Source organism: Conger conger, chromosome 15 (assembly GCF_963514075.1).
Source record: "Conger conger chromosome 15, fConCon1.1, whole genome shotgun sequence".
Classification (NCBI taxonomy): domain Eukaryota; kingdom Metazoa; phylum Chordata; class Actinopteri; order Anguilliformes; family Congridae; genus Conger; species Conger conger.
The window spans coordinates 34,619,556-34,647,055 of record NC_083774.1 but is presented as its reverse complement, the minus strand read 5'-3'; the positions used below and the strand labels follow the sequence as shown (position 1 = coordinate 34,647,055).

Here is a 27,500-nt window from a genome sequence, read left to right as displayed (position 1 = left end):
CCCACTGCCCCCAAAACGTGTCCCTTCCGAATCCACATTATGCCCCACCCACTGCCCCCAAAACGTGCCCCTTCCGAATCCACATTATACCCCACCCACTGCCCCCAAAACGTGCCCCTTCCGAATCCACATTATGCCCCACCCACTGCCTCCAAAACGTGCCCCTTCCAAATCCACATTATACCCCACCCAATGCCTCCAAAACGTGCCCCTTCCGAATCCACATTATGCCCCACCCACTGCCCCCAAATCGTGCCCCTTCCGAATCCACATTATGCCCCACCCACTGCCCCCAAAACATGCCCCTTCCAAATCCACATTATGCCCCACCCACTGCCCCCAAAACGTGCCCCTTCCGAATCCACATTATGCCCCACCCACTGCCCCCAAAACGTGCCCCTTCCGAATCCACATTATGCCCCACCCACTGCCCCCAAAACGTGCCCCTTCCGAATCCACATTATGCCCCACCCACTGCCCCCAAAACGTGCCCCTTCCGAATCCACATTATACCCCACCCACTGCCCCCAAAACGTGCCCCTTCCGAATCCACATTATACCCCACCCACTTCCCCCAAAACGTGCCCCTTCCGAATCCACATTATACCCCACCCAATGCCTCCAAAACGTGCCCCTTCCGAATCCACATTATGCCCCACCCACTGCCCCCAAATCGTGCCCCTTCCGAATCCACATTATGCCCCACCCACTGCCCCCAAATCGTGCCCCTTCCGAATCCACATTATGCCCCACCCACTGCCCCCAAAACATGCCCCTTCCAAATCCACATTATGCCCCACCCACTGCCCCCAAAACGTGCCCCTTCCGAATCCACATTATGCCCCACCCACTGCCCCCAAAACGTGCCCCTTCCGAATCCACATTATGCCCCACCCACTGCCCCCAAAACGTGCCCCTTCCGAATCCACATTATGCCCCACCCACTGCCCCCAAAACGTGCCCCTTCCGAATGCACATTATACCCCACCCACTGCCCCCAAAACGTGCCCCTTCCGAATCCACATTATACCCCACCCACTTCCCCCAAAACGTGCCCCTTCCGAATCCACATTATACCCCACCCACTGCCCCCAAAACGTGCCCCTTCCGAATCCACATTATGCCCCACCCACTGCCCCCAAAACGTGCCCCTTCCAAATCCACATTATGCCCCACCCACTGCCCCCAAAACGTGTCCCTTCCGAATCCACATTATGCCCCACCCACTGCCCCCAAAACGTGCCCCTTCCGAATCCACATTATACCCCACCCACTGCCCCCAAAACGTGCCCCTTCCGAATCCACATTATACCCCACCCACTGCCCCCAAAACGTGCTCCTTCCGAATCCACATTATACCCCACCCACTGCCCCCAAAACGTGCTCCTTCCGAATCCACATTAAAAGCAAGCAGGATTGAAAGAGGCCGTTAACTCCCTGCACTGTGCGTCAGAAAGCACTAAGGAGGAGCGGATGGAGAAAGACGGACTGAGTTCTGCCTGTTTCTCTTTTTCACTATACTGTTGCTCTCATATATTTATTGATTAGCTGTCAATGTTCTTTTTAATATTGCATGCCTTACCCATTACATGATTACCCATTTATCCTGGTATGTCTGATAACTGAAAATTAATTAATTTTCCTTCTTGGCAACTAATAGCACAATACACCTAAGTACTAAGTGACAATATTTGTCAATTGTTCATTTGTTATGTCTAACTGGTAGGAGGCACAAGTGCACAGGTACAGTGCTTTCAGAGATAATGCACATCCAATGGTGTTTACAGGGGCCTCCAAATTGATTAATACCCTTACAAATTGTAACCCTGTGTGAAGTTCCAGAAGCTTCTTTTCACTCAAAGTGATGCTAGATTACATGGTTTTACAAGGTTTTTATACTATTGAAGCTTTGACCGTTTTAATTGATGAGTCATTTTATTTGAGCCAATGAAACATTGCCTGTGTACTTGTCTTCCTTGTGTTGCATCATCTTTTGGGTGTATTTTCTAGGCTATGGATGCATTTGGAGACCTCTGTACTTGTATTAGGCTGGCTGACTAGCAACCCCCCCCCCCTTCATTTTAAACTGTTTTTATTCATATGTATATGGATTTTCGGTGGTAAGCCTTTCACATTGCCGTGGCGTAGGCTGGCAGTTCAGGGGGATGCAGGCTCGCACGCACGTCCACCACAGCTCTTTATCCTGCGGTCCGACGGCCCGGTCGCGCATCACGCAGATGCCGATGTCAGACTGCAGGTGTCTGACCAGCCAATCACGGCATGAGGAGGTGGAGAATCATGTGGACTCCCCACAGAACTTTCTGGACTTGAACATCCAAGCAGACCGACACGGTCAGTTAGCCAGACTGGTTTGGTCAGTTAGCCAGGCTGTAACAGGGAAAGAGGCAGCAGCTCTGTACTGTGCATTTGCTCAGGAAGTAATAGCACTGTATGAGGTAATGTATGCAGCGTGTGTTTCCTCGGGGTGAACCTTTTTTTTTACAAGTTTTTGTAACTTGTAACTTTTGTAAAGTTTTTGAGACTTTTTATTGTTGCACTACATTACAATCCCTTGACAGAGGCTCTTACCCAAAGTGCCATGTAGTAGTTGTATCTTTGCACTGCCTCTGATATTATCCAAAATTAAATCCAGAAAGAGAAGAAGAAAGGTTTTAGATATCTAGTGTGTCTAAAATTTTAGATAAACATTTTCAAGTGTATGGGGAGCTATGTTGCAGTCTGAAGAGGTGTGACTGTGTCTGAAGATGGGCAGGGTGTCTGCTGTTCTGCCCCACCAGGGGATGGGCAGGGTGTCTGCTGTTCTGCCCCACCAGGGGATGGGCAGGGTTTCTGCTGTTCTGCCCCACCAGGGGATGGGCAGGGTTTCTGCTGGGGCCAGAACAGACTGGAGACTAGAAGTGCAGGGACACAGGTGGAGCTGTGCCAGATGGCTCAGGTAGCAGAGCAGGTAGGTGTGTAGGGCGTAATGATCTTTTGAAGATATAATGGACCTGTCCCTTGAGCTTCCCATTAGGCTAGCACTAAGGTTTTGTGTTTGCTGTAAGCTGATATCGGTGGCCAGTGGCAGCTGAACTTGGCTGAATCTGGGGATGGTGTAGATCAGGTTGAGTAGTAGCTTATTGAATGAGGTCTGATGGTGGAGGAAGGGAGGCCAGTCGTCCTGTAGGTTTTCACTCCAACCCTAACCAAGAACATCTCCATTTAACAGCTATAGATCTCATTGAGCTGCTAATTGCTAGAATCGGATGTGCCAAATTAGGGTTGAAATTAGAACCTACAGGATGATAGATCTCCAGGAACAGGGTTGGACCAAGACCAAGCACAGGGTTGAGTAGGTGGTGAGGGAGATGCCGATTCTTTGCCTGTTGTACAGGAAGACCCTGCATGCCTGGCGCACTCTCATGATGTTCTCAGAGGGAACATTTTTCATCCAGTACCTCTCCGAGACATTTGTAGTGCCGTCCAGGGTTATTGATGGAGAGGACCTTGCTGGGAAGTAGAGCAACTCCATTTTAGCCAAGTCTAAATTTGAAAGGATTTGTCATCCTGAGATGTCTCGTAGGCAGGCTGAGATGATTGTGTAACGGACCTGAGGTGGGATTTGAACCCCAGCCTCTCACTCGCACCATAGGTTCCTGAGATAAACACGTTACCTACAGTGTTCATTTTTAATTTGAGAGTTACCTCATCGAAACGTGTGGTCAGGCTGCAGCTTCACCGTGCTTCACTGTGCTTCACTAGCTTAGTTAAACCCAGCTCTGCTCTGACCAATGTATTGGAGGAGGGGGGAGAGAGAGATGTGTATTATTAGCTTAGCTTGTACCCCAGTCTCTCCGCAAGTAATCAGGCTAGTAGTGGAAACTGTGCCGGACAATTCATTTGCACTGCTTGTTTACTGTACATCCTCCATTTTGGATTGGACGAGTTGCCCGTAACCAAACCAACCTAGGGAGCTACGGTTTCTGTGCCATTTGCTTTCAGCAGAGCAAGGCCAGCGAGGATTTTCTGTGCTTTTTTCAGTTTTGTAGCTGTGGATTACAGACTTGCTGCGCTTTTAAATCTATTTTTATTTGTTTTTTATTATTTTGATTGCTGGATGTACCATAAGGGGAAAAAGCCGCAGCCCAACGAATGTGCCGTCTTTTTTGTTGCCGAGGTTGTGGTCAGACGGGCGCTGCTGTAACGTGCTGCTAAAGGAGCATTAGGAATGTTAAAGGCTAACTGTCTTTCACACAGTTAATCAAGTTACTGGGAAGTGCGGAGAAAATACGTCCATTCATCAGCTGCACAATCTTTTGCAAAGGTTTGCTAGAGTTTCTCTGACCTTGGGTTACACACATAATTTGAGGGGATTTTAGATTTTAATTTCCATGGCATTGTCCTCCTTTCAACCTCACAGCTACGGGCCTTAGGAAACCTAATGTCTACTTCCTATTTTAACTGCACTGCTGTCTGTTCCCAAGAATGTTCCCGTTCAACAGGCAGTAGGCTATATCGCTCTCTGTTTTCGCAAGGTGAGTTCATGCTACAGATTAGTAGCTAACTAAGAATAACATCCGTAGTTCCTTTGCCCCCAAAAAATGAGTTGGGCCTATTCTTTATGTAATTAGCGGCAGTGTTTCTTGTGGACTTGGTTTCCTGTGGGTTACGTCAGCGTAGGGTTCTGGCATTCCTCTGTAATTTGCTCAAGATGATGTATTCCCTCCGTAGCCCTTCCTCGCGTTCCCTTTTATCTGTGAAGTGTTTTTCCCGGTTTTCCCGGTGCTCCTGAGCCAAAAAGCCGCTGGGCGAGTCACAGGGGCGATAGCCGCATTGGCCGAGATGTGGAGCCTCCTGGTGCCTTATAGATTACTGCCTGTGTGTGGCCTCGTATCTGACTGTCTGTCCTACAGTATACTGTGTGTCTAGGCTATCATACGGTGTACTGTGTGTCTAGTCTATCATACGGTGTACTGTGTGTCTAGGCGATCATATGGTGTACTGTGTGTCTAGTCTATCATACAGTATACTGTGTGTCTAGTCTATCATACGGTGTACTGTGTGTCTATCCTACAGTATACTGTGTGTCTAGTCTATCATACGGTGTACAGTGTGTCTAGGCTATTCTACAGTGTACTGTGTGTCTAGGCAATCATACGGTGTACTGTGTGTCTAGTCTATCATATGGTGTACTGTGTGTCTAGTCTATCATACGGTGTACTGTGTGTCTAGGCGATCATACGGTGTACTGTGTGTCTATCATACGGTGTACTGTGTGTCTATCATACGGTGTACTGTGTGTCTATCCTACAGTATACTGTGTGTCTATCCTACAGTATACTGTGTGTCTATCCTACAGTATACTGTGTGTCTATCCTACAGTATGCTGTGTGTCTAGGCTATCATACGGTGTACTGTGTGTCTAGGCGATCATACGGTGTACTGTGTGTCTCGTCTATCATACAGTGTACTGTGTGTCTAGTCTATCATACGGTGTACTGTGTGTCTATCCTACAGTATACTGTGTGTCTAGTCTATCATACGGTGTACTGTGTGTCTAGTCTATCATACGGTGTACTGTGTGTCTAGGCGATCATACAGTATGCTGTGTGTCTAGTCTATCATACAGTATGCTGTGTGTCTATCCTACAGTATACTGGCTTGCAGGCAAGTAGAGAATACTGTGGCAAAGGCAGTTGACAGAAAAATACCCAAAAGAAGCATCTGTTGATATAGTGTGGTGGGTATATTACCGGTCCGTGGCGGTCTATGGGATGTTTCTTGATGTGGATTTGCAGGAGGGTATTTCCAGCACCTGAGTAACCAGTCTAGCCCAGAGAAGTGTGGTGGGGCTGCTCAGGCCAGCTGGCTGGACCCCAGCATGGTTGCCGAGTTACCAGAGGAGAGCGAGCTGGTGCAGGCCACAGAGGGGCCCGGGCCGGCCGACACCCTGCAGACGTGAGTACGGCCTCGTCCATCACAAGCCAACTCATCCACCGGGCCTGGAGCCCGGTACTGAGCTGGGGCAGGCCTACAGCTAGAACTGGCCATTCCATATCCGGAGAAATTACATTTTAAAAAAGGGAAGAGAACTTGAGATAGGCTGCTACTTTGTTCTGTCAGCGCAAAGCGTGCCCTGCATGTGTGTGCTGGGCTGCGCTGGGCATGCTCGTTTTTCCCCTTTAATTTAGTAATCTCATTTTAGGGTGTAAATGCTGTACCTCTACATTAGGCTTAAGTTTCAGAAAATGTGAAAGACCATTTCCCCTCCTAAATGACTTCAACTGATGACTTCAGTGCTTATGTTTGCATGTCCGTGTGGGTGAATACAGAGACGTGTCTGTGGTGTTTTCCATGCGTGTAGCGTGTGCCTGTCTCTGAGTGATGTACGGTGTCTCTGCTGTTCTCCGCAGCTCAGCCGCCTGTAGGCACGAGGGGTCAGAGGTCACAGCACTGCTGTCACTTGATTCCAGACTCACTGAAGAACCCGGCGGTGAGTGTCCCACACCTACGCTCTCTCTCACACACTCACTCACTCACTCACACACTCACTCACTCACTCACTCACTCACTCACTCACTCACTCACACACTCACTCACACACTCACTCACTCACTCACTCACTCACTCACTCACACACTCACTCACTCACTCACTCACTCACACACTCACACACTCACACACTCACTCACTCACTCACTCACTCACACACTCACACTCACACACTCACTCACTCACTCACTCACACACTCACTCACTCACTCACTCACTCACTCACTCACACACTCACTCACTCACTCACTCACTCACTCACTCACTCACTCACACACTCACTCACACACTCACACACTCACTCACTCACTCACTCACACACTCACTCACTCACTCACTCACTCACTCACTCTCACACTCACTCACTCACTCACTCCTATACACATACACATACAAATACACTCTCACAGACTCACACATCCACACTCACACATACACGCGCACACACGCACACATACGCGCACACATACACGCACATATACACGCACACATACACGCACACATACACGCACACATACACGCACACATACACGCACACATACACGCACATACACACGCACATACACACACACGCACTCCCACATACACACGCATACACTCACACGCACATATATACACACACACTCACGCATACACACACAGACACACACACACACATACACATACGCAAACACACAAAATCTCACACGCTCACACAATCGCCCTGGAAGCGGGCTAGACTCCATCACCGTGGCAACCAGCAAAACACTCCTGTAAACACGGTCGGAGACCGCATCCCCCCGAGAATAACCTTTATCTGTGCCTGTGAGCCTCCACACACTGCGCCCTGCCTCCCAGCGATAAGATAAGGCAGGATCTCCTTACACAAGAGGACCTGGTCTGTCCCCACTGCCAGACCCCTCCGTCCCCAGTGTTGTGGTTGGACTGGAACAGAACCCCCACCCTCCTCCATTTTGGGAGGTACTGCACTTCTGCAGTTATCGCAAAAATATCCAGAGGGGTTTGACTCACCCAAAGCTCTACATTAACCACATGCTTGTCTTGGCGACTGCTCTGAGCAGGACACAGTGTCCCCTCACAGATACCCTCACGAGCCCTGCCAGCGTGTGCTCAGGATCGCTGGGTCTGTTCTTTTCTTCCCTAGCCACTTACTGCCTTCTCTCACAGTTAATAAAAAAACTATTACAGATAGGGTGGCTGTAGGCTTTACTATCTCCTCTTTGGGCGAGTGGGAACGGCCGCCTTTTTAAGTAATTGTAGCCTTTTCGGTGTTTGTGTGAAATGCGAATGCTGGGCGCCAATGACAGAATTTGGTGAAAGCCTCGAGTTAATTATGCCGTCGTGCTAGCTTGGCCGATTTGTATCCGTTTTGAAAGGGAAGGTTGGTTCTTTTTAATCTGCCTTTAACCTCCGCTTCTTAAAAGCATCCTTGAACATTAATTCTGCCACTCAGTGAATGTCTGCATACTGTGGCATTCCTCCGCATAGGAATTGAGCTCTTGATGAATTTATAAGCTGCTGTTTGACAGTCTGACAGGGAGCAAAGGGCAAACAATCATACTGCATGCCTGCTTTAATATGCAGTGGATTAATGTTAATCAACAGTTTCTGAAGCTATTTGGCTTGGGGTAGAATCCTGCCATTTATAAAAGGTTTTGCAGAGTAAAATCAACCGTTGGTTTTCTACATTCGATGGCAGACATATTCTGTTCATTCCATCTTTGAGGAGGTGCTTGAAGAAGCTGACTGTGTGAGGAACCCTGGAGTCACGGGGTTAAACTCGAATAAAAACGTATTCACCTAAATTTAACCCTCATATTGATCTGCCTGGGACTGCAGTGTCCTTGGTTGTCTGATGGCCGTCCTTGGTGTGTCGGAGACCAATGGATTGTTACAGGGAACTTGAAAAGTGCTAGAGAGGTGTTAAATTGACAGAAATAATTGTAATTGCTAGGTATTACAATTGTTGTAGTCGCTACTACAATACTGAATTAATGACAAGTAGAGACAGCCCTGGCAGGTATCAGTTCAATGATAAACTAAATGAATGAAATAACATTCCATTATTGACATTTGGCAGATGCTCTTATCCAGAGCGACGTACAGTTGATTAGACTAAGCAGGAGACAATCCTCCCTTGGAGCAATACAGGGTTAAGGGCCTTGCTCAAGGGCCCAACAGCTGTGCGGATCTTATTGTGGCTACAATAGAACCACCGACCTTGCAGGTCCCAGTCATTTGCCTTAACCACTACACTACAGGCCACCCTACATCATACATCTTTATGGTTTATCAATGTGGTTACTGTGTGTACACTCAGTGACCACTTTATTTGGTAGACTCGTACACCAGCTCGTTAATGAAAATAGCTAATCAACCAATCACTAAACAAAAATGGTAAATGGTGGCATTTATATAGCGCCTTTATCCAAAGCGCTGTACAATTGATGCTTCTCCATTCACCCATTCATACACACACTCACACACCGACGGCGATTGGCTGCCATGCAAGACGCTGACCAGCTCGTGAGGAGCATTTGGGGGTTAGGTGTCTAGCTCACGGACACTTCGACACAGCCCGGGCGGGGGATCGAACCAGCAACCCTCCGACTGCCAGACGACTGCTCTTACTGCCTGAGCCATGTCGCCCCTACAACTCAGTGCTTAGCAGTATGTAGAAATAGTTAAAATGTTCAGTTGTTGTTCAGACCAAACATCAGATTGGGGAAGAAATGGGCGTCTTTTATCGTAGAATGATTGATGACGCCAGGCGGGGTGGTTTTAGCATCTCAAAGTGTCTCTCAAAAAGCATCCAGTGAGCGGCAGTTCTGTGGGCAGAACGGCCTTGTTAATGAGAGAGGAGAATGGCCAGACTGGTCAAAGCTTACAGGAAGGTGACGAACGCAAATAACCGTGCTCTAAAACAGTGGTATGCAGGAGAGCATCTCTGCATACACAACACGTTCAACCTCTAAGTGGATGGGCTACAGCAGCAGAAGACCAATAACTCTACAAAAAAAAAAAAAAAAAAAAAAAGTTTTAAATACCTAATAAAGTGTTCAGTGAGTGTGCGTTTGCGTGTGCATGTGCATAGATGGATGAGCTGGTTAGAAGCCACTCTTCTCTCCCTTGTCCTGAACTTCAGACCTGTAGCGCCGCCTTCTGGTGAAATAGGGTTAAAAAACTTTTTCCTTCCCAGAAAGCTTCTCCTACTTCCAACTGTCTGTACGAGTGTAAGAAATTCATGACATCATCCTGTCTCCTCGTCACCACTTCCGGTTTTACCCACTAATGTCATTTCCAGACCTTTATTTTCCCAGGGCTGTGTCTCTGAGGCCTTCTGTGATGTGTGGGCTATGAACGGGGCTATGAACGGGGCTATGAACGGGGCTATGAACGGGGCTATGAACGGGGGCTATGAACGGGGGCTATGAAGAGGGGCTATGAATGGGGCTATGAACGGGGGAGGGGGGGGGTCAGGGCAGGGCAGTGAGCAGGGCGGGCAGTGAACAGGACAGTGAGCAGGGCGGGCAGTGAACAGGGCAGTGAGAGGGGCGGGCAGTGACCCCGCTCCCATTACTCTGTGCCCCTCACAGCTCTGCCACGGGACGGTGCTCCTTCTGCAGGCCCCACCCTGCTCAAGAGGGGCAGCCGCTGGAGGAGGAAGATCCAGACCAGTGAGTAATGCTGTCTCTGTCTGCATGTCTGCATGTCTGTCTGTCTGTCTGCATGTCTGCATGTCTGTCTGCATGTCTGCATGTCTGTCTGTCTGTCTGCATGTCTGTCTGCATGTCTGTCCTTCTGCCTTTATGGCTACCCTTTTACCTCTGTCTGAATGTGTGTCTGTTTGTGTGTCTGTGTGTGTTTGTCTGTTTGTCTGTTTGTTTCTTGTTAGTTACTGCGCCGCTTCATCATTGTCTGGCCCAACATAATAAAAGCTTTGTTGTCTTTCTCTCTTGCTTTCACTTTTTCTCTGTCTCTCTCTCTCTCTCTCTCTCTCTTTCTCTCGCACACATGCATAACAGCTGTGGGAAGATAACATTTGCTGAGTCAGACCAGATGTTCCCATCTAATTAATTAACTTGTCTTTTATTGTTTTCTGGGGCCCCAGTGGGTGAATGAAGGCCATTGGCTCCCTGGAGCCCACTTCAGATTCTCTGTTCAGAAACCAGCTCGGTGCTAACCTAACCACAGACATTTCAGCTGTTTATTGGTAGATATGGCTGTGGTCATGCAGAGATTTACATATGTCTCATCCCGTCAGCTAACAAGCTAAGAAACTAAGCTTCTTGCATCTATGTTAATGTTATTACCGTAAATCCTCAAATTGTGTCCGGAGTCTTTTATTTACTTAGGCTGCACAAAGCACAGGCCTTTATTTGGGGCAGGCTTGTATTCGAGGCAGGCCTTTATTTCTTATTAGGCTTCTGTTGTAGAATTTTATTCTTAGAAATAAAGTAAAATCAAAAGATTTTCGCTTTGGTTTGGGATTTAATTTACTTTTGGACTGTTTGATTCTATTGCTAAATGTTGGGACTGATGGGCACTGAAATCTGGGGGGTATTTGATGGTTCACTGTTAAGTTTTATGTAGTTGAAAGAGTGTCGGGATTTCCACCCGTCTGTTTATTGCGAGCCAAGGCAGCCGCTTCCATTCATTCATTGAACGTGTGCTGTGCTGTAAATACATGGAAACCTTATTGCGTAGCCAAGTAGCCTAAATTGAGTTAATTTTTAATTTTGCCTGATCTACTTTTTATTAAATTCGTAGGCTGGAATGCCTCGCGGCAACAACTGTGTTTAAATGTATACTGCTTCAGCCTTTGGCAAGCTACTTAGAAGGGGGCAGCAGGCGACTGGTAGCTTGAGAGCAACGTGTTGGTGACCCATGGTGTAGGACAACGACTTTTCATTGGCAACAGTATTAAACCAACCAACAATATACAATATTAAGAAGAGCTCTTTTATTTAATTGAGTTAAATCAAAACAATGTCTTCTAGTGCTCATGGACTGATAGCCCTACAGGTAGGCAATATTACCCCGGCTTGTATTTGGGGGCCGGCTTCGAATCGGCCACGCCCCCGGCTATTATCCGAGGCCCGGCTTCAAATAGAATCCCGGACACAATTTGAGGATTTACTGTATCAGGGTTTTCTTATTCACTTGTAAAAAGATGTCTCAGTGGTCAGTCAGGAAAACACAACTTAATTTGTGTGTCCTGCTCCAGTTCCGGGTGTGCTGTTTGCTGTCTGAGTTTGCTGTAATGAGTGGGCTCTTTTAGCTCTAGATATAACACTCATTTTCAGTTGTTTTAAATCGGTAGCTGATATCCTGGACTAGCCAACGTGTTCTGACAAAGCAACTGTTCCAATAAAGCCTGGACATGGTTGAACGTGCGGCAGGAGGAAAGGCCTCATAGGAGCGTCTGAATGTAAAACTGTGTTCATTATTCAGACTATACTGTACTCAATGCGTTTCTGCACTGTCTCAAGCCTGAAGGACCACAGGCCCAGAGATTTCCCGCGCCTCCTCTAGAGGGGGCTAATGTTCTTTGCAATAACAAAATTCTTGTGGTCAGGTCAGATCAGTTGCCTCAGTTGGGGGAGGGGAGGGGGTGAAAGTGTCATCTTTAATAAATCAAGGCTCAGTTCTCAGGGGCAGTCTGAGCCGGTGTGAGTGCAGCTGTCAGTCCCCCGTGCTTTTCTCTGCAGCGTTCCCTCTCATCCTGGCCAAGACGCAGGGCCGAACGCTGGCCGCCTCGGACCAGGGAGACGGGCGCCACGGCTGCACGGAGGAAGAAGAGTCTGATTTTGAAGAGGTTAAAACGGACGCTAATCTGACTATTATTTTCCCATTTCCGATGCGGGGTTCCCGCAGAAAGACGAGGGAACTCGCAGACACTGGAGATGACGGTTGTTTAGTCACGAGTGTCTGACTGAAGGGCGAGGTGTTGCAGAGTTGTAATTTTTACTTCTCATTTTCAAATTAATATAATTATACCCCTCTCCTTTGCCATCTGAGCTTTTAATGATTATAATTAGCTTTTTGTGCTACTAAGTAGTTATAGTAGTTTTAACAAAAAGCTTAATAAAAAATCTAATGAAATTAAGCACAGTTACAGGCATTTTAGTGCAAAAGATATGGGCAGGTTACCATGTCATTAAAGGCAATTTTAGTTTAAGCACTTATCTACACAATGTATGTAAGACGGTAATGGATGGCTGCCATTTTAAATGGAGGATAATCTGGATTCTTGCAGATCTTCCTGCCTGCTCCAGAGAGCCCGGCGGGATCTGACCCCCCGGACCCGGAGTGCCCTGCGGAGGGGCCGAGCTCCGTTTCGGATAACCCGGCACCCTGCAGTTCCCCTAGCTCCTCCCACGAGGCCCCGCCCCCGGCCCCGCTCGGTCGCCGCGAGCAACCAGCCGGCGAGTACTTGAACGTAGCGACGGGGGCGGCGGGGAAGAAGAAGCTGACCCTCTCACTGACCGAGAAGGAGAAGCTCCTGGACTGGGACGCGGGTGGCCCCAGTGAGGTCGATACAGAAGAAGGCCCTGGAACCAACCGGAGGCCTGCGGGTGAGGCTCCTCCCGCCCCTCATCCGGTCCTGGCCGAACCGCCTCCCGCCCCGTCCACGCTGCAGCTGGTGGTGAACGCCCTGAGGCGGTCTTTCAGGGTTCCGGGGCCTGTGGCCCCCAAGGCCACGGTCACCAGGAGGAGCGGGGCTCCCAGGGCCAGGCCCCTGTCTGAGGGCTCCTTCAGTTTTAACTCCCTGTTCGGAGGGGCCGGGCGGCAGGACCAGGCTTCGGCCTCGGACCTCAGTACCACCGGAGACCGCTTGGAGGTAGGGGAGCATACCTCAGCTACTCCCACCTCCATCTCAACTACCTCCTCCTCCACCTCCAACTCAACTACCCCCACCTACAGCTCCAACTCAACTACCCCCACCTACAGCTCTGCTACCTCCAGCAGCGCCTCAGCAGCCCCTACCCCCACCACCACTTCTGCCAGCTCGCCCCCAAGGTCCTCCGGCTGCACGTCTGGCTCTGACCTGCCCAAGTTCCTGCAGCAGGTTTCGTTGGGCTCCAGGGCCCCCGGGGGCCCCAAAGACGACCTGGCCACCCTGCCCCCCAGGAAGCTGAACTTCTTCTCCTCCATGAGGGTGAAGAGGGGCCGGACGTCAGAACGGGAGAGGCCTTCCTCCCAGGACAGGGACATCTGGACCATCCTCTCCGACCTCAGGAAGAAAGGTACTGTAGGTACCAAGGGATGTTTGAGTGGTGAGAATTCTCACATCTCAGAGCTCACCTGCTCATGTCATCCACCATCTTTTTCATTTGTTGTTTTATACTAGCAGTACAAAGTTAACTATCCCCAGGCACACCACATGATTATAAAATAATTGCTGGCTTGATGGCCTGTCAATCACCAGAGTATGCTTTTTCTTTATTGTATGCTGGCATGTATCTATAATGATCGGAAGAGTCCTGTGAACTCAAACATAGAAATCTCTTTCCACTATTTTATGTGTTTTTATATACTTATTCACCTATATTCTACCATGAATTCAAAGATTCAAAATCTCTTTTACGAGCGAGTCCTATCCAAAACACCAGCGCAAAAAGTCTCCCATAAAAACACAACACGACACAAAACAGACAGCCAGTTACATCAGGCCATGAATTGACAGTCTTCAGTACTTCAGTGACCAAGAGGTCCTTAATCCCGTTTATGTAATCGTCCATAGGATGAGGGTGCAAAGCTTTTTCGACAAAAAAAGTGTGGGTTCGAGGAATGGGATACAAAATGACTGATAGTTTGACGAGTAAGCAGCCAGCATAAATAAGGTGGAAGCCTTGCAGAATGGCCTTATGAAGTAAACTGCCTCAGTGTTCTATTCTACGGTTACATAAGGACAACAACCGTCTTTGTTTTATGAAGTACAGTGATGTGCGCAATCAATCACAAAAGGCATACAGATTCTAACATTTACAGCAACTATTTGCATGCATATATAACATGTCACCATAATCAATCACCAATAAAAACGTTACTTGAATTCATTGTTTCCTTGCACTAAAAGGAAATTGGATGCATGAAAATTTAAAGGAAATATGTTACCAATCACTTGAGCTAATCGGAGGCAGACTGTTAAACAGACACAATGACCAAAATTCAGTAATCTGAGGGTGAGCAATGAGTGACATCATCCCCTTGAGAGATTACGGAGCGGTGTGTTCTCCAAGGAGGAGACCCTTCAGCTCCTTATTCTGAATCTCCTGCAGTAACTCGTGTATGTCTTTGTGTTCCTACTACAGTCAGGTCTCAAATGACTAACTATGTACAGAAGACCTTTTTTCTTTCATGAACGGATGAAGATTTCAGTTAGCTTGTCGATGCCCAAGCCTTGTCATGTAATTTTCAGTGTCCCACATTTCAGTGGCGAAGAAAGCGGTGCCACGGGTACCAAACAGTCAGTTACAGCGAAACCATCTTCCATTATCTGCTCAGCGTGAGGAGGTTAGGTCACCCCGAACGCTGCCGTATTTTAGTACCCCGGTGCGCCAATCCGGCGAGGCCAGAGGTGTGGTTGGGTCTGATGGCGCGCTAATGAAGTCTCTCCGAGGCGTGTGGGTGTAAGGCATGAGCTCGTTCCTGCTCTCGCCGCCTCCCTTCTGCTCTCATTTGTTTGTCTGAACCGATTTCTTTGTTTTTATTTATTTTTGTTTTGCTGTAACTGGATCTTTGTGACGACAGTTATTTCGCACTCACCAGATGTCTGGATGTAAATTTGGTTGCCAGATGCTCTAAGTTACCTAAGGGTAACTGCTTTCCAGTAACCGGCGCAATTACGCGACACAGGGCTCAGAAAGTCATTCTGAACGTGCCAGTCACCCTTGCTTACGCACTCTAAATGAACAGACGCCAGTCTAAAAGCATTTACGCCAATCTAATTGGAGGGTTTATGTCTTTTTTCGTACATTAAAAAAGGCTTGTTTCATGGGTGGAGCGTTTGGTGCCCTGCGCTAAGCTGTGGTGTTAAGCGGCGCAGCTGAGGCCTGTGTTTGTGTGGTCTGGCTGAGAAAGGGACGCTTACATCACGCTCCCATAATCAGGATTATTATATCAGCAGCTGTGAGGTCCACTTTTACATGGGTTCAGTACAAGGTGTTTCTCCAATTAACTGCTCCAATTACCAAGACTCCCTAACTGATTTGTGTGTGTGTGTGTGTGTGTGTGTGTGTGTGTGTGTGTGTGTGTGTGTGTGTGTGTGTGTGTGTGTGTGTGTGTGTGTGTGGTTCAAATATTGTAATGTGAAAATTGGTATTTTGCCAACTGAATCTCTGTTAAGATTATGTTCCACTGAAAACAGATCATTTCAGGGGTATATACTTAAATTATCTTGAGGTATGGACTTGAAAAGATGAATTCTGACAAAATATGTAAAGTAGCTCATTTGCATACCTTAAGGAAATTACAAATTCAAACACTATAATCTGAACCAAGTAAGATATTGTTATAATTTTTTCAGATTCTACATGAGACATGTTTGAAGATGGGTTTGAGCCATTTTTGTATTGTACCAGTACCCAATAGTCATTTCTGTAGACTGATTTTTCATGAAGGAAAATTATGCAATTTCAGGATCTAACAATGAAGTACCCACCCCTAAAGCTTATAACAAGAAAATAATTGGCACAAAACACTCTCCTGGATGTGGAGTAAAGGTTTGCAAAGTTTCATAATGATAGGATGTCTACGCACTGAGAGAAATGGTTCTGTAATACCATCCAAAATCAGATTTTGAGAAAATTGACTCCAAAGACAGAATGGTAAATAATTATACTAATTTCACCATACACACCGCATAATCATTCAAAAGGTTGTATTATCCTGAAAGTTCAATAGTTGAGGGATGATTTGCAGCAGTAAACAGAAAAAGCTAAATTTGACAGAAAATGTGATTTTTTTCTCTTTTTTTTTTTTTTAATGGTACAGAACCGTAATGGCCTGTATTGACTTCTGGTGCTTTGGATAGCCATCGCCTACTTATCCGGCCTGAGAACCCATCACGAGTATGCAGGTGTCTCAGGCTGCCTGTCCCTAAAAGCGCATGTTTCTTCTCTCCATCCAGTCTCAAACTCAGCGCAGCGGGACTCCAGCTCTTCCAGTGAAGAGGACCGAGGCACAGCCAAGCAGAGGGTAAAGACCGCTTTCCACCAAATCAAAACAAGCCCAGACAAACAAGCACAGTTAATCCATCGCAGAGCACACAGTGACTGTGCCATATCGGTTTACACAGTGATCCAATTCCTACACCAGAATATGTATTGTAGGCATATCTGTTTATTTCGCTCGTTTTGTGTCTCTTTGACCATTTCCGGAACGGAGGGCGTTTGTTAGATGCCTAGTTTGTGCTGTATCATATTAGACAGAGCAGCAGAGCTGGAAAATCCTGGTTAAGATATAAGGTATACTTTATTGTCCCGCAAGGGAAATTTGTCTTGGGCTCCAAGCCGCTGCATCAAACAACACACTTGCCAACAATGTCAAAATGCACATACCCACATAGTACATAGATCATACGTACATACACTTGTGCATAAACGTGCTTAATTTCACATGTCGAGTGTGAGACAATAGTTCATTAAAATAATACGAGGTAATAATCAAACTGAATGGTGAATAATAAAATCACAATATCTAAGTCCTCATCATAGATCAGAAAACAGAAGTCCGTCCCTGCATTTTGTTCCAATCACCTGGGTTTGCACATTTCCTCGGCCAGGAGGTAGAAATAATTAGTGAAATCAGCTGGCTGTTCGGCTTCTCTTTCACCACAGTTTACGGGTGGAAGAAACACATTTTTGCTTTCTGACCCCTGGACTTTCCATCTCAGCAGAAAGGTGGCACTCGGAAACGGAAGCGTAACAAGATGCAATTCGATATGTAAGTGAATGGCAACAGAACCAGGCTTTCTGCTCAGAAGGGTGGGCATTTGGTGCATGACGGATGAGCCGTGTGCTGTAATGGACGGGCCTGGTTGTGTGGTGACCCAGATGTCCGCTCGCCGAGAGGGTGGACACGTTTCATCTTAGAAGGGCGGCGTAATACAGGGGCCAGTGAGACTGTGCACAGCTGTGATGTCACAGGTCATTCAGGGGGCCGTGCAGAATGTCACTGCTGCTGAACGATGATGACAGACAGCCCCGCTTCTCTGGCTGCTCATCTCTCCACGGTGTGGTGGCTCCTCATCTCTCCGCGGTGTTGTGGCTCATTGTCTCTCCACGGTGTTGTGGAGCCTCGTTGTGTAGCCCCGTCACAGTGCCGAGTACAACATCCCTGCACAAATTAAAATCCGAGCGTCTGCTTGATTCGATTAATTTTTGTTTACCATTAGTCCGAACATTCCACACATCTCCATTTGCATAATTTGCAGAGCGTCGCCAAGGTGTGTTCATGCATTACATTGTCACATCTGATATGCTTTTGTTCTTGCTTGTTATTATTCTAGTTCCACCCAACCCCACATTTTCTTTCACATGTTCTTATTGGTTCATTTTGTAAAGTAGGTTAGTTTACTTCTGTTTGGATTCCTCCATTTCCTGTTATTTGACACACACATCTTTTCTATGATTCATTGGGATGATGCAATTTGGCATAATCCATCCACCTGAAGGCATTTTATCAGTTTAAAAAAATATGAAATATAAGAACAAATGGTGGCCATAGTAACTCATGAAGTGAAAATAACAGTGGCATAATTTATTTGCAAAGATGTCATGTTACAGTTCTTCCAGGGCTTGTGATGTCACTGCTGTTATGTCAGAATTGCATATGATCTTACAGCTGCTTTCGGAATGAGCAATATCCCAGTCCTGGTTGTGATGTCAAATTGGTCCCGGGGGAGGGGCCAGCCTAAGAGCGATTCAAAGGGGTCGGGCCCCTTATCCCATGGGGCCCGGCCGGGCACAGCCCGAATTGGTCACATGGGGTCGCCGCCCTGTGGGCTCACCACCTGCAGGGCTCGGCATCGGAGTCGGGTGCTTTGCCCAACGGGCAGTAGGCAAAGGCGGGCATCCGGGTGTGCTGATCCTCGGCGTCACAGACTGGTTCTGGGGATGTGGAACGTCACCTCTCTGGTGGGGAAGGAACCGGAGCGAGTGCGGGAGGCAGAGCGGTACCAACTAGATATAGTTGGGCTCACCTCCAAGCACAGCATTGGTTCCGGAACCAAAACTTTTCTGGAGTTGCTCAGGGTGAGAGGCGCTGGGCGGGTGTGGGGATACTCACAAGCCACCGGCTGAGCGCCTCTGTGTTGGAGTTCCACCCGGGGAACGAGAGGGTCGCCTCTCTGCGACTTCGTGTTGCTGGGGGGAAAGCTCTGACTGTCGTTTGTGCTTATGCACCAAACGGCAGTTCAGTGTATCCGGCCTTCTTGGAGTCACTGGGCGACATCCTGGAAAGGGTGCCACCCGGAGACTCCACAGTTTTGCTGGGTGACTTCGATGCTCACGTGGGCAATGACAGAGAAACCTGGAAGGGGGCGATTGGGAGGAATGGCCTGCCCGATCTTAACCCGAGCGGTGTCTTGTTATTGGACTTCTGTGCTGGTCATGGATTGTCGATAACAAACACCATGTTCGAGCATAGGGTTGCTCATAAGTGTACTTGGTATCAGAGCACCTAGGCCAAAGATCGATGATCGACTTTGTGGTCGTATCATCAGACCTGCGGCTGTATGTCTTGGACACTCGGGTGAAGAGAGGAGCAGAGCTGTCAATTGATCACCACCTGGTGGTGAGTTGGATCAAGTGGCCGGGGAGGCTGCCGGACAGACCCGTAAACCCAAACGTGTAGTGAGGGTGAACTGGGAACGTCTGGCGGAAGCCCCTGTTTGCGAGGTCTTCAACTCCCACCTCCGGAGGAACATCCCGGGGGAGGCTGGGGACATGGAGTCCGAGTGGGCCATGTTCAAAGCCTCCATTGCAGAGGCGGCAAGCAGGAGCTGTGGCCAGAAGGTCATCGGTGCAACCCAAGAACCCAAGAGGGAGGCCGTCAAACTGAAGAAGGAGGCCTTTTGGGATTGGCTGGCCCGGGGGTCCCCTGAAGCAGCAGATGGGTACCGGGTGGCCAGAAGGGCTGCGGCTTCGGCAGTCGCTGAAGCAAAAACCTGGGTATGGGAGGAGTTCGGGGAGGCTATGGAGAAGGACTTTCGGTTGGCCTCGAGGAAGTTCTGGCACACCATCCGACGACTCAGAAAGGGAAAGCAGGGCTTGTCTCTCAGGCTGTTTTCAGCAGGGGAGGAGAACTGCTGACCCGGACTGGGGATGTTGTCGGGCAGTGGAAAGAGCACTTAAAGGAGCTCCTGAACCTGAACAACACGTCCTCTGTGGAAGAGGCCGAGCCCAAAGACTTGGGGGAATCTGCACCTATATCCCTGGTGGAAATTGCTGAAGTAGTCAAAATCGCCCTGAGATGCTGAAGGCTCTGGACATTGTTGGGCTGTCTTGGCTGACACGCCTCTTCAGTGTTGCATGGAGGTCGGGGACAGTACCTGCAGAGTGGCAGACCAGGGTGGTGGTCCCCATTTTCAAGAAGGGGGACCGGAGGGTGTGCTCCAATTATCGGGGTATCACACTCCTCAGCCTCCCCGGGAAAGTTTACTCTAGGGTGCTGGAAAGGAGGCTCCGACTGACGGTTGAACCTCGGATTCAGGAGGAGCCATGTGGCTTTCGTCCTGGTCGTGGAACAGTGGACCAGCTCTTTACCTTGGCGCGGTTGCTGGTGGGGTCATGGGAGTTTGCCCATCCAGTCCACATGTGCTTTGTGGACTTGGAGAAGGCTTTCGACCGTGTCCCCCTGATAGCTGATGTGTTGGTGATGCGTGGCCTCTTCCTGTGAGCAGGGCAGCTCCAGTCCGAGGGAGAGGAGGGAGACGAGGAAGCAGGAGGAAGTGGAGAAGGAGCAGGTCCGGCGCGAGCAGCTGAAGAGGCTCCACAGAGCTCAGGTAGGAAACCACAGAACCAAAGACTAACAAGAACCATACAAACCGTTACATTCCTGTACCTCATTGTACATTAGAGCCTATATCTGGATGGGATGAATATAAAATGGCAGCAATGGCTTTTATAAAATAAAAAATACTTTGACCACAGCTATAATGTATATAGTACTTAGTACAGTGGTCCTCGCTACTGGTCCTGGAGAGCCGCAGGGTGTGCTGGTTTTTGTTTTCGCCTTAATATCAGAAACCAATTCAGACCCAAGAAACCAGGTGAGGTGAGTTAACTGTAATGAACTGCTTTAATTGATAAATTAAGTGCTGAGTAACAACAAAAGCCAGCACACCATGCGGCTCTCCAGGACCAGGGGTAAGGACTGCTGACAGAGTGTGTGGTACAGCTGGCACATGACAGGGATATTTGCATAATTACATGGTATTTGCATAATGACTTCTTTTAAGTTTGAAAGCATTTCAGTGAATGAGGTGAGGATCTGCTGGGTCTCATTTTTACAAGCAGAATATTTCTTCATTCCGAAAAATTGGTACTGATTGAAGATTCCAAATGACCCGCTTACGTGCACGCTGAATAAATTTGATCCGATTTAGGTGTGTGTTTACATGCCAAGCATTTTATCAGAATAAAACATTTTTACATGCGCAGAATGACCTCACGCAGCTACACAATACACGTTTCTCGCACAAATGTGCGTTATGCATTATATTTGCATTTCTGCTGTGACTTTTCAGGCATTATTATAATTATCTTGCAACTAAAGAGAAGGCGAGCGCTAGAGCAGCCTGCAATAAGTTCATCCGTAAGATCGTCAGAACCGCTTTTTGAATTTTGGCTTTTAAAAAATTATTATTATTATTTTTCTCACCGTTGAAGTGTTAAACGATTTTTACTTCTTTCATTGTTTAATGTTGATTGCAAAAGAAATCTGATGATTTCCCAGGCTGAATCGAAACTCGGTGGCATCCCTGTGACCGAACATGCACAGAAAGTATTTCATCCAAAGGAAGTAGTGGGTTTAAGTGTTTACGGCGTATATTCTCACTGTGTGTGAATGCAGGTGATCCAGTGAAGTGTTTTACGGCGTATATTCTCACTGTGTGTAAATGCAGGTGATCCAGTGAAGTGTTTACGGCGTATATTCTCACTGTGTGTGAATGCAGGTGATCCAGAGGCAGCTGGAGGAGGTGGAGGAGAAGCAGAGGGCCCTGGAGGAGAGCGGGGTCGCCCTAGAGAAGCTGCTCCGAGGCGAGACAGGTATGTGTGTGTGTGTCTGTGTGTGTGTGTGTGTGTGTGTGTGTGTCTGTGTGTGTCTGTGTGTGTCTGTGTGTGTCTGTGTGTGTCTGTGTGTGTCTGTGTGTGTGTGTGTGTGTGTGTGTGTCTGTGTGTGTCTGTGTGTGTCTGTGTGTGTCTGTGTGTGTGTGTGTGTGTGTGTGTGTGTGTATGTGTGTGTAGTGGTGTGGGTGTGTGTTTATGTGTGTAGGTGTGTGTGTGTGTGTAAATGTGGTTGTATGTGTGTGAGGTTGTATGTACAGTTTTGTTCAAGAAAATAGTAGTACAACATCAATAACCTGATGAACCACTGTTCTTAGTAGTTCTTAGTAGTGATATTTCTGCATGGCAAATAATTTACTAGATGTAGTAGTGTAATAGAAAAACAACAGACTGTCATGACATGCACGCTTCTTGTTCTGTGTAATTGACTCATTCATTGAAAGGGCCGTGTTCCAAATAATAGCAATGTGGAGTTTAATTAGATAATTCATTCATTCTGTGATGAATTAAGGAAGAAGGGAAGCAAATGTTTCACACATTGTTATAGAATATATTTCCTTCTGAATTGCTAAGTAAAATGGGCCGTTCCAACCATTGTTCGGAGGAACAACGTCATTTGATTAAAAAGTTGATTGGAGAGGGGAAAACGTATAAAGAAGTGCAGCAAATTATGCTCAGCTAAAATGATCTCAAATGCTTTGAGACAAAAACCTGAAACAAGCAGAAGAAAATGAGCGACTACTGTTAAAACGGATCAAAGAATAGTCAGAATGGCAAAGATTCAGCCGTTCATCAGCTCCAGAAAGATCAAAGGTGATCTACAATTACCTGTAAGTGTTGGAAAAAAAGGGCATGTCCAGAATCGGTTAAAATTTGTGAAGGAACACATCGATTGGCCCAAAGAGAAATGGTGCAACATTCTGTGGACTGATTAAAGTAAAATTGTTCTTTTCGGGTCTAGCAGCAGTACATCGTCGACAGTACATCAGACGACCCCCAGGTACTGAATTTAAGCCACAGTACGAGTGCGTGTGTCTGTGTGTGTGTCTGTCTGTGTGTGTGTGTCTGTGTCTGTGTCTGTGTGTGTGTGTGTGTGTGTGTGTGTCTGTGTCTGTGTGTGTGTGTGTGTGTGTGTGTGTGTGTGTGTATCCGTGTGCGGTTGAATACTCAGTGTCGGGCGGTGCAGCTCAGTGTGGGCTTCTCTGGGAGGTTGCGGCTGCCGCCTGCCCGGGAGCTGGCAGCAGGGTGCGGCAGCAGCGTGGTGCTTTCCGGGCGACGGCAGGGCCCTCTCAGACAGGCTCAGGAGGCAGGAACTCCACACGCTGGCGGTAAACAGGGCGCCACGCTGGAGTGGTTATTTATACAAGCGCGGCGCACATCCGAGAGAGAGAGCCTCGGGCGCATCGCTGCGTCTGATCCACTCTGCCCTGCAGTGGCCTGTGATTCAGTTTACACGCTAACCCAAACACAGCGAAACGCACACGTCCCCGGTGACGCTGACCCAAACACAGCGAGACACACACGTCCCCGCTGACACTAACCCAAACACAGCGAAACGCACACGTCCCCGGTGACGCTGACCCAAACACAGCGACACGCACCCGTCCCCACTGACGCTAACCCAAACTCAGCGACACGCACCCGTCCCCGGTGACGCTAACCCAAACACAGCGAAACGCACACGTCCCCGCTGACACTAACCCAAACACAGCGAAACGCACACGTCCCCGTGACGCTGACCCAAACACAGCGAGACGCACCCGTCCCCGCTGACGCTAACCCAAACACAGCGAAACGCACACGTCCCCGGTGACGCTAACCCAAACACAGCGACACGCACACGTCCCCACTGACCCTAACCCAAACACAGGGAAACGCACCCGTCCCCCGTGACGCTAACCCAAACACAGCGAAACGCACACGTCCCCGCTGACGCTAACCCAAACACAGCGACACGCACCCGTCCCCGGTGACGCTAACCCAAACACAGCGAAACGCACACGTCCCCGTGACGCTGACCCAAACACAGCGAAACGCACATGTCCCCGCTGACGCTAACCCAAACACAGCGAAACGCACACGTCCCCACTGACGCTAACCCAAACACAGCGTAACGCACCCGTCCCCGGTGACGCTAACCCAAACACAGCGAAACGCACACGTCCCCACTGACCCTAACCCAAACACAGCGAAACGCACACGTCCCCGGTGACGCTAACCCAAACACAGCGAAACGCACACGTCCCCGCTGACGCTAACCCAAACACAGCGAAACGCACACGTCCCCACTGACGCTAACCCAAACACAGCGAAACGCACACGTCCCCGCTGACGCTAACCCAAACACAGCGACACGCACACGTCCCTGTGACGCTAACCCAAACACAGCGAAACGCACACGTCCCCGCTGACACTAACCCAAACACAGCGAAACGCACACGTCCCCGTGACACTAACCCAAACACAGCGAAACGCACATGTCCCCGCTGACGCTAACCCAAACACAGCGAAACGCACACGTCCCCACTGACGCTAACCCAAACACAGCGAAACGCACACGTCCCCACTGACGCTAACCCAAACACAGCGAAACGCACACGTCCCCGGTGACGCTAACCCAAACACAGCGAAACGCACATGTCCCCGGTGACGCTAAGCCAAACACAGCGACATGCACCCGTCCCCGCTGACACTAACCCAAACACAGCGAAACGCACACGTCCCCGGTGACGCTAACCCAAACACAGCGTAACGCACGCGTCCCCACTGACGCTAACCCAAACACAGCGAAACGCACACGTCCCCGGTGACGCTAACCCAAACGCAGCGAAACGCACACGTCCCCGCTGACGCTAACCCAAACACAGCGAAATGCACACGTCCCCGGTGACGCTAACCCAAACACAGCGAAACGCACATGTCCCCGCTGACGCTAACCCAAACACAGCGAAACGCACACGTCCCCACTGACGCTAACCCAAACACAGCGAAATGCACCCGTCCCCACTGACGCTAACCCAAACACAGCGAAACGCACACGTCCCCACTGACGCTAACCCAAACACAGCGAAACGCACACGTCCCCGGTGACGCTAACCCAAACGCAGCGAAACGCACACGTCCCCGCTGACGCTAACCCAAACACAGCGTAACGCACGCGTCCCCACTGACGCTAGCCCAAACACAGCGAAACGCACACGTCCCCGCTGACACTAACCCAAACACAGCGAAACGCACACGTCCCCGCTGACGCTAACCCAAACACAGCGAAACGCACACGTCCCCGGTGACGCTAACCCAAACGCAGCGAAACGCACACGTCCCCGGTGACGCTAACCCAAACACAGCGACACGCACACGTCCCCGCTGACGCTAACCCAAACACAGCGAAACGCACACGTCCCCGGTGACGCTAACCCAAACACAGCGACACGCACACGTCCCCGTGACGCTGACCCAAACGCAGCGAAACGCACACGTCCCCGTGACACTAACCCAAACACAGCGACACGCACACGTCCCCACTGACGCGCGGCACCCTGTCAATACAATACTGTCAACACCATCGCGTCATAAACTCAGGGTCAAAATTAAAGCTCAGGAATTACATGTCTTCATGCTTCTATTGTAGTCCTCCTTGTTGTCAATGGTAAAACGGTAGATGTACTGCATTTTTAATGCCTTGCAACTACGGCTACAGAAAAGCACTTTTTTGTCACAGTGACCTATTCACACCAACCACTGCAATGGTAGGGACCTTAACGCACGCTACAACCTGGTGATGGACCTACTGTACATTGTAGACAAAAGAGCAAGGTGGCTGCTTTTTTTCTTGAAGTTAACCAGATTGTTTTTTGCTTCATTTAATTGCCCGATTTATTCAATTCATGTTATCAGCAGTCTTCCGCGGCGCTTCCGCAATGAAGTGTGTTCCGTTTGGCGAAGTCATGCTCCCCAAAGTCGTCCCTGGCACGAGTGCCCCGTAACTTTGGAAACCCTTTGTTAGCTGCCGGCGGCAGGATCTGTCCATCACAATGTTTCTTCTTGACGTAGAACATGGTGAATAGCAGGAGTCTGTGCTGCCCGCGGTCTGTGCTGGTAAAGGGTCCAGTCTGGATCTCGGGTGAAGGGGCTGAGGGTGGAGGTGTGAGCTGAGGGGCTGAGGGTGGAGGTGGAGGTGTGGGCTGAGGGGCTGAGGGGCTGAGGGGCTGAGGGGCTGAGGGGCTGAGGGGCTGAGGGGCTGAGGGGCTGAGGGTGGAGGTGTGGGCTGAGGGGCTGAGGGGCTGAGGGGCTGAGGGGCTGAGGGGCTGAGGGGCTGAGGGGCTGAGGGGCTGAGGGTGGAGGTGTGGGCTGAGAGGCTGAGGGGCTGAGGGTGGAGGTGTTAGCGGGGGACGAGCGAGCCCCCTCCAAACCCTGCTGTCTCGGCAGGTTGTAGTACCTACCTGGAGAGATAAAAAGAGATCAAAGAGGTTCTGAGAGGAGCTCAGAAATGAAAGCCTGACTGGATTCGCTTTCTCCGGAGACTGGGCATGTGACCTTAAAGTAAGTTCATGCCAATGCATTGATCGCTTCGGAAGCGTGAGGGGAAAAGCAACAAGCTGCAGTAATTGTTGGGTTGACGGGCGCAATTGTCAAACTAGCCGCTTTGCTCGCGCCTCAGTTATTTTCAAGATATGTTCGGCAGCTGTCAAAATACCGCATCTCATTGGGGGAATACAACCATCGCAGAAATTGTGGAACTAGCGTGAAGCCCCCCGTCAGATAGGCTAACTACGGGCCCACAGAGCAGAGGTGCGCGATTGCAGTCGAGCTTCTTTTTCCAGCCTTCCTCCCGTGAAGACGGATGCGGCTCCCATGTGACCAGCTTAAAGTGGGGAATATTTTGTATTATTACTGGCGGCCTTAACTAAAGTGGCTGAGCCGTTTCCCGCTTTTCAGGTGCGTTCGGGGAAAACAGGTCGTGAAATTACAATGATTTGCATTCAAACACAATGGCAATTTTGGATTGCAATTGTTATGAATTCACAGCCGAGGTAATGGGCATGTTTGATAAAGAAAAGAAGGGCAAAATTGTTTCAACACATGTTTAGATGCGTGCTTAAACTAAACACGTTTTTCTCAAATAAAAACTGCAGCTCCTTGTATTATTTTAGCGCACCCTTCTGTGTTAAAATGATTACTTATTAGTACCCCCCCCCCTTAAAAAAAGAGCTTTAATATGCCGTTTTCCATCATAAAGTCTTTTTGATGCAACCTCAACCTTGAAACTACGGTAATTGCATGTCCTTTCTAACAGTGAAAAGCATAATTAGTTTTGTGTTATAATTAGGCACTGATATTGACCGCTAGTCCCAATTGCAAAAAAAAAAAAAAAAAAAAAAAAAAAAAATAAGCCCAAATAGAAAGCATGTAACCATGAGCAGTAGTACACTTCAGCCCACGCTGCTTCTGTTGTTCAACTTCTGCAAATAAAAGAACATCATTCCTCTCAGAGCACTACTGAAGAGGAATGCCTCATTCTGCTTTGGAGCCCATATTATAAAGCTTCCCCTGAAAAATGTCTCTTCTTTTGCTGCAAAGAGACTGCCATGGGCCTGGGATCCTTTTAGTCAACAGTACGGCCTTGCAAAAGATTTTAGTAAATGGCTGAAT

General features: G+C 48.8%; 1 protein-coding gene across 2 annotated transcripts in view; it reads left to right on the top strand.

Moving 5' to 3' along the window:
• Positions 1-27,500, top strand: part of LOC133111704 (F-actin-monooxygenase mical2b-like) — a 93,604-nt gene that overhangs the window by 59,812 nt on the left and 6,292 nt on the right. For both annotated transcript variants that reach the window (XM_061222247.1, XM_061222248.1), the window contains 8 exons: positions 5,799-5,958; positions 6,414-6,493; positions 10,149-10,229; positions 12,264-12,370; positions 12,812-13,802; positions 16,688-16,755; positions 20,462-20,563; positions 21,737-21,830. In XM_061222247.1, the coding sequence (XP_061078231.1) occupies positions 5,799-5,958; positions 6,414-6,493; positions 10,149-10,229; positions 12,264-12,370; positions 12,812-13,802; positions 16,688-16,755; positions 20,462-20,563; positions 21,737-21,830 (1,683 nt within the window). The remainder of the gene's footprint in view (positions 1-5,798; positions 5,959-6,413; positions 6,494-10,148; positions 10,230-12,263; positions 12,371-12,811; positions 13,803-16,687; positions 16,756-20,461; positions 20,564-21,736; positions 21,831-27,500) is intronic.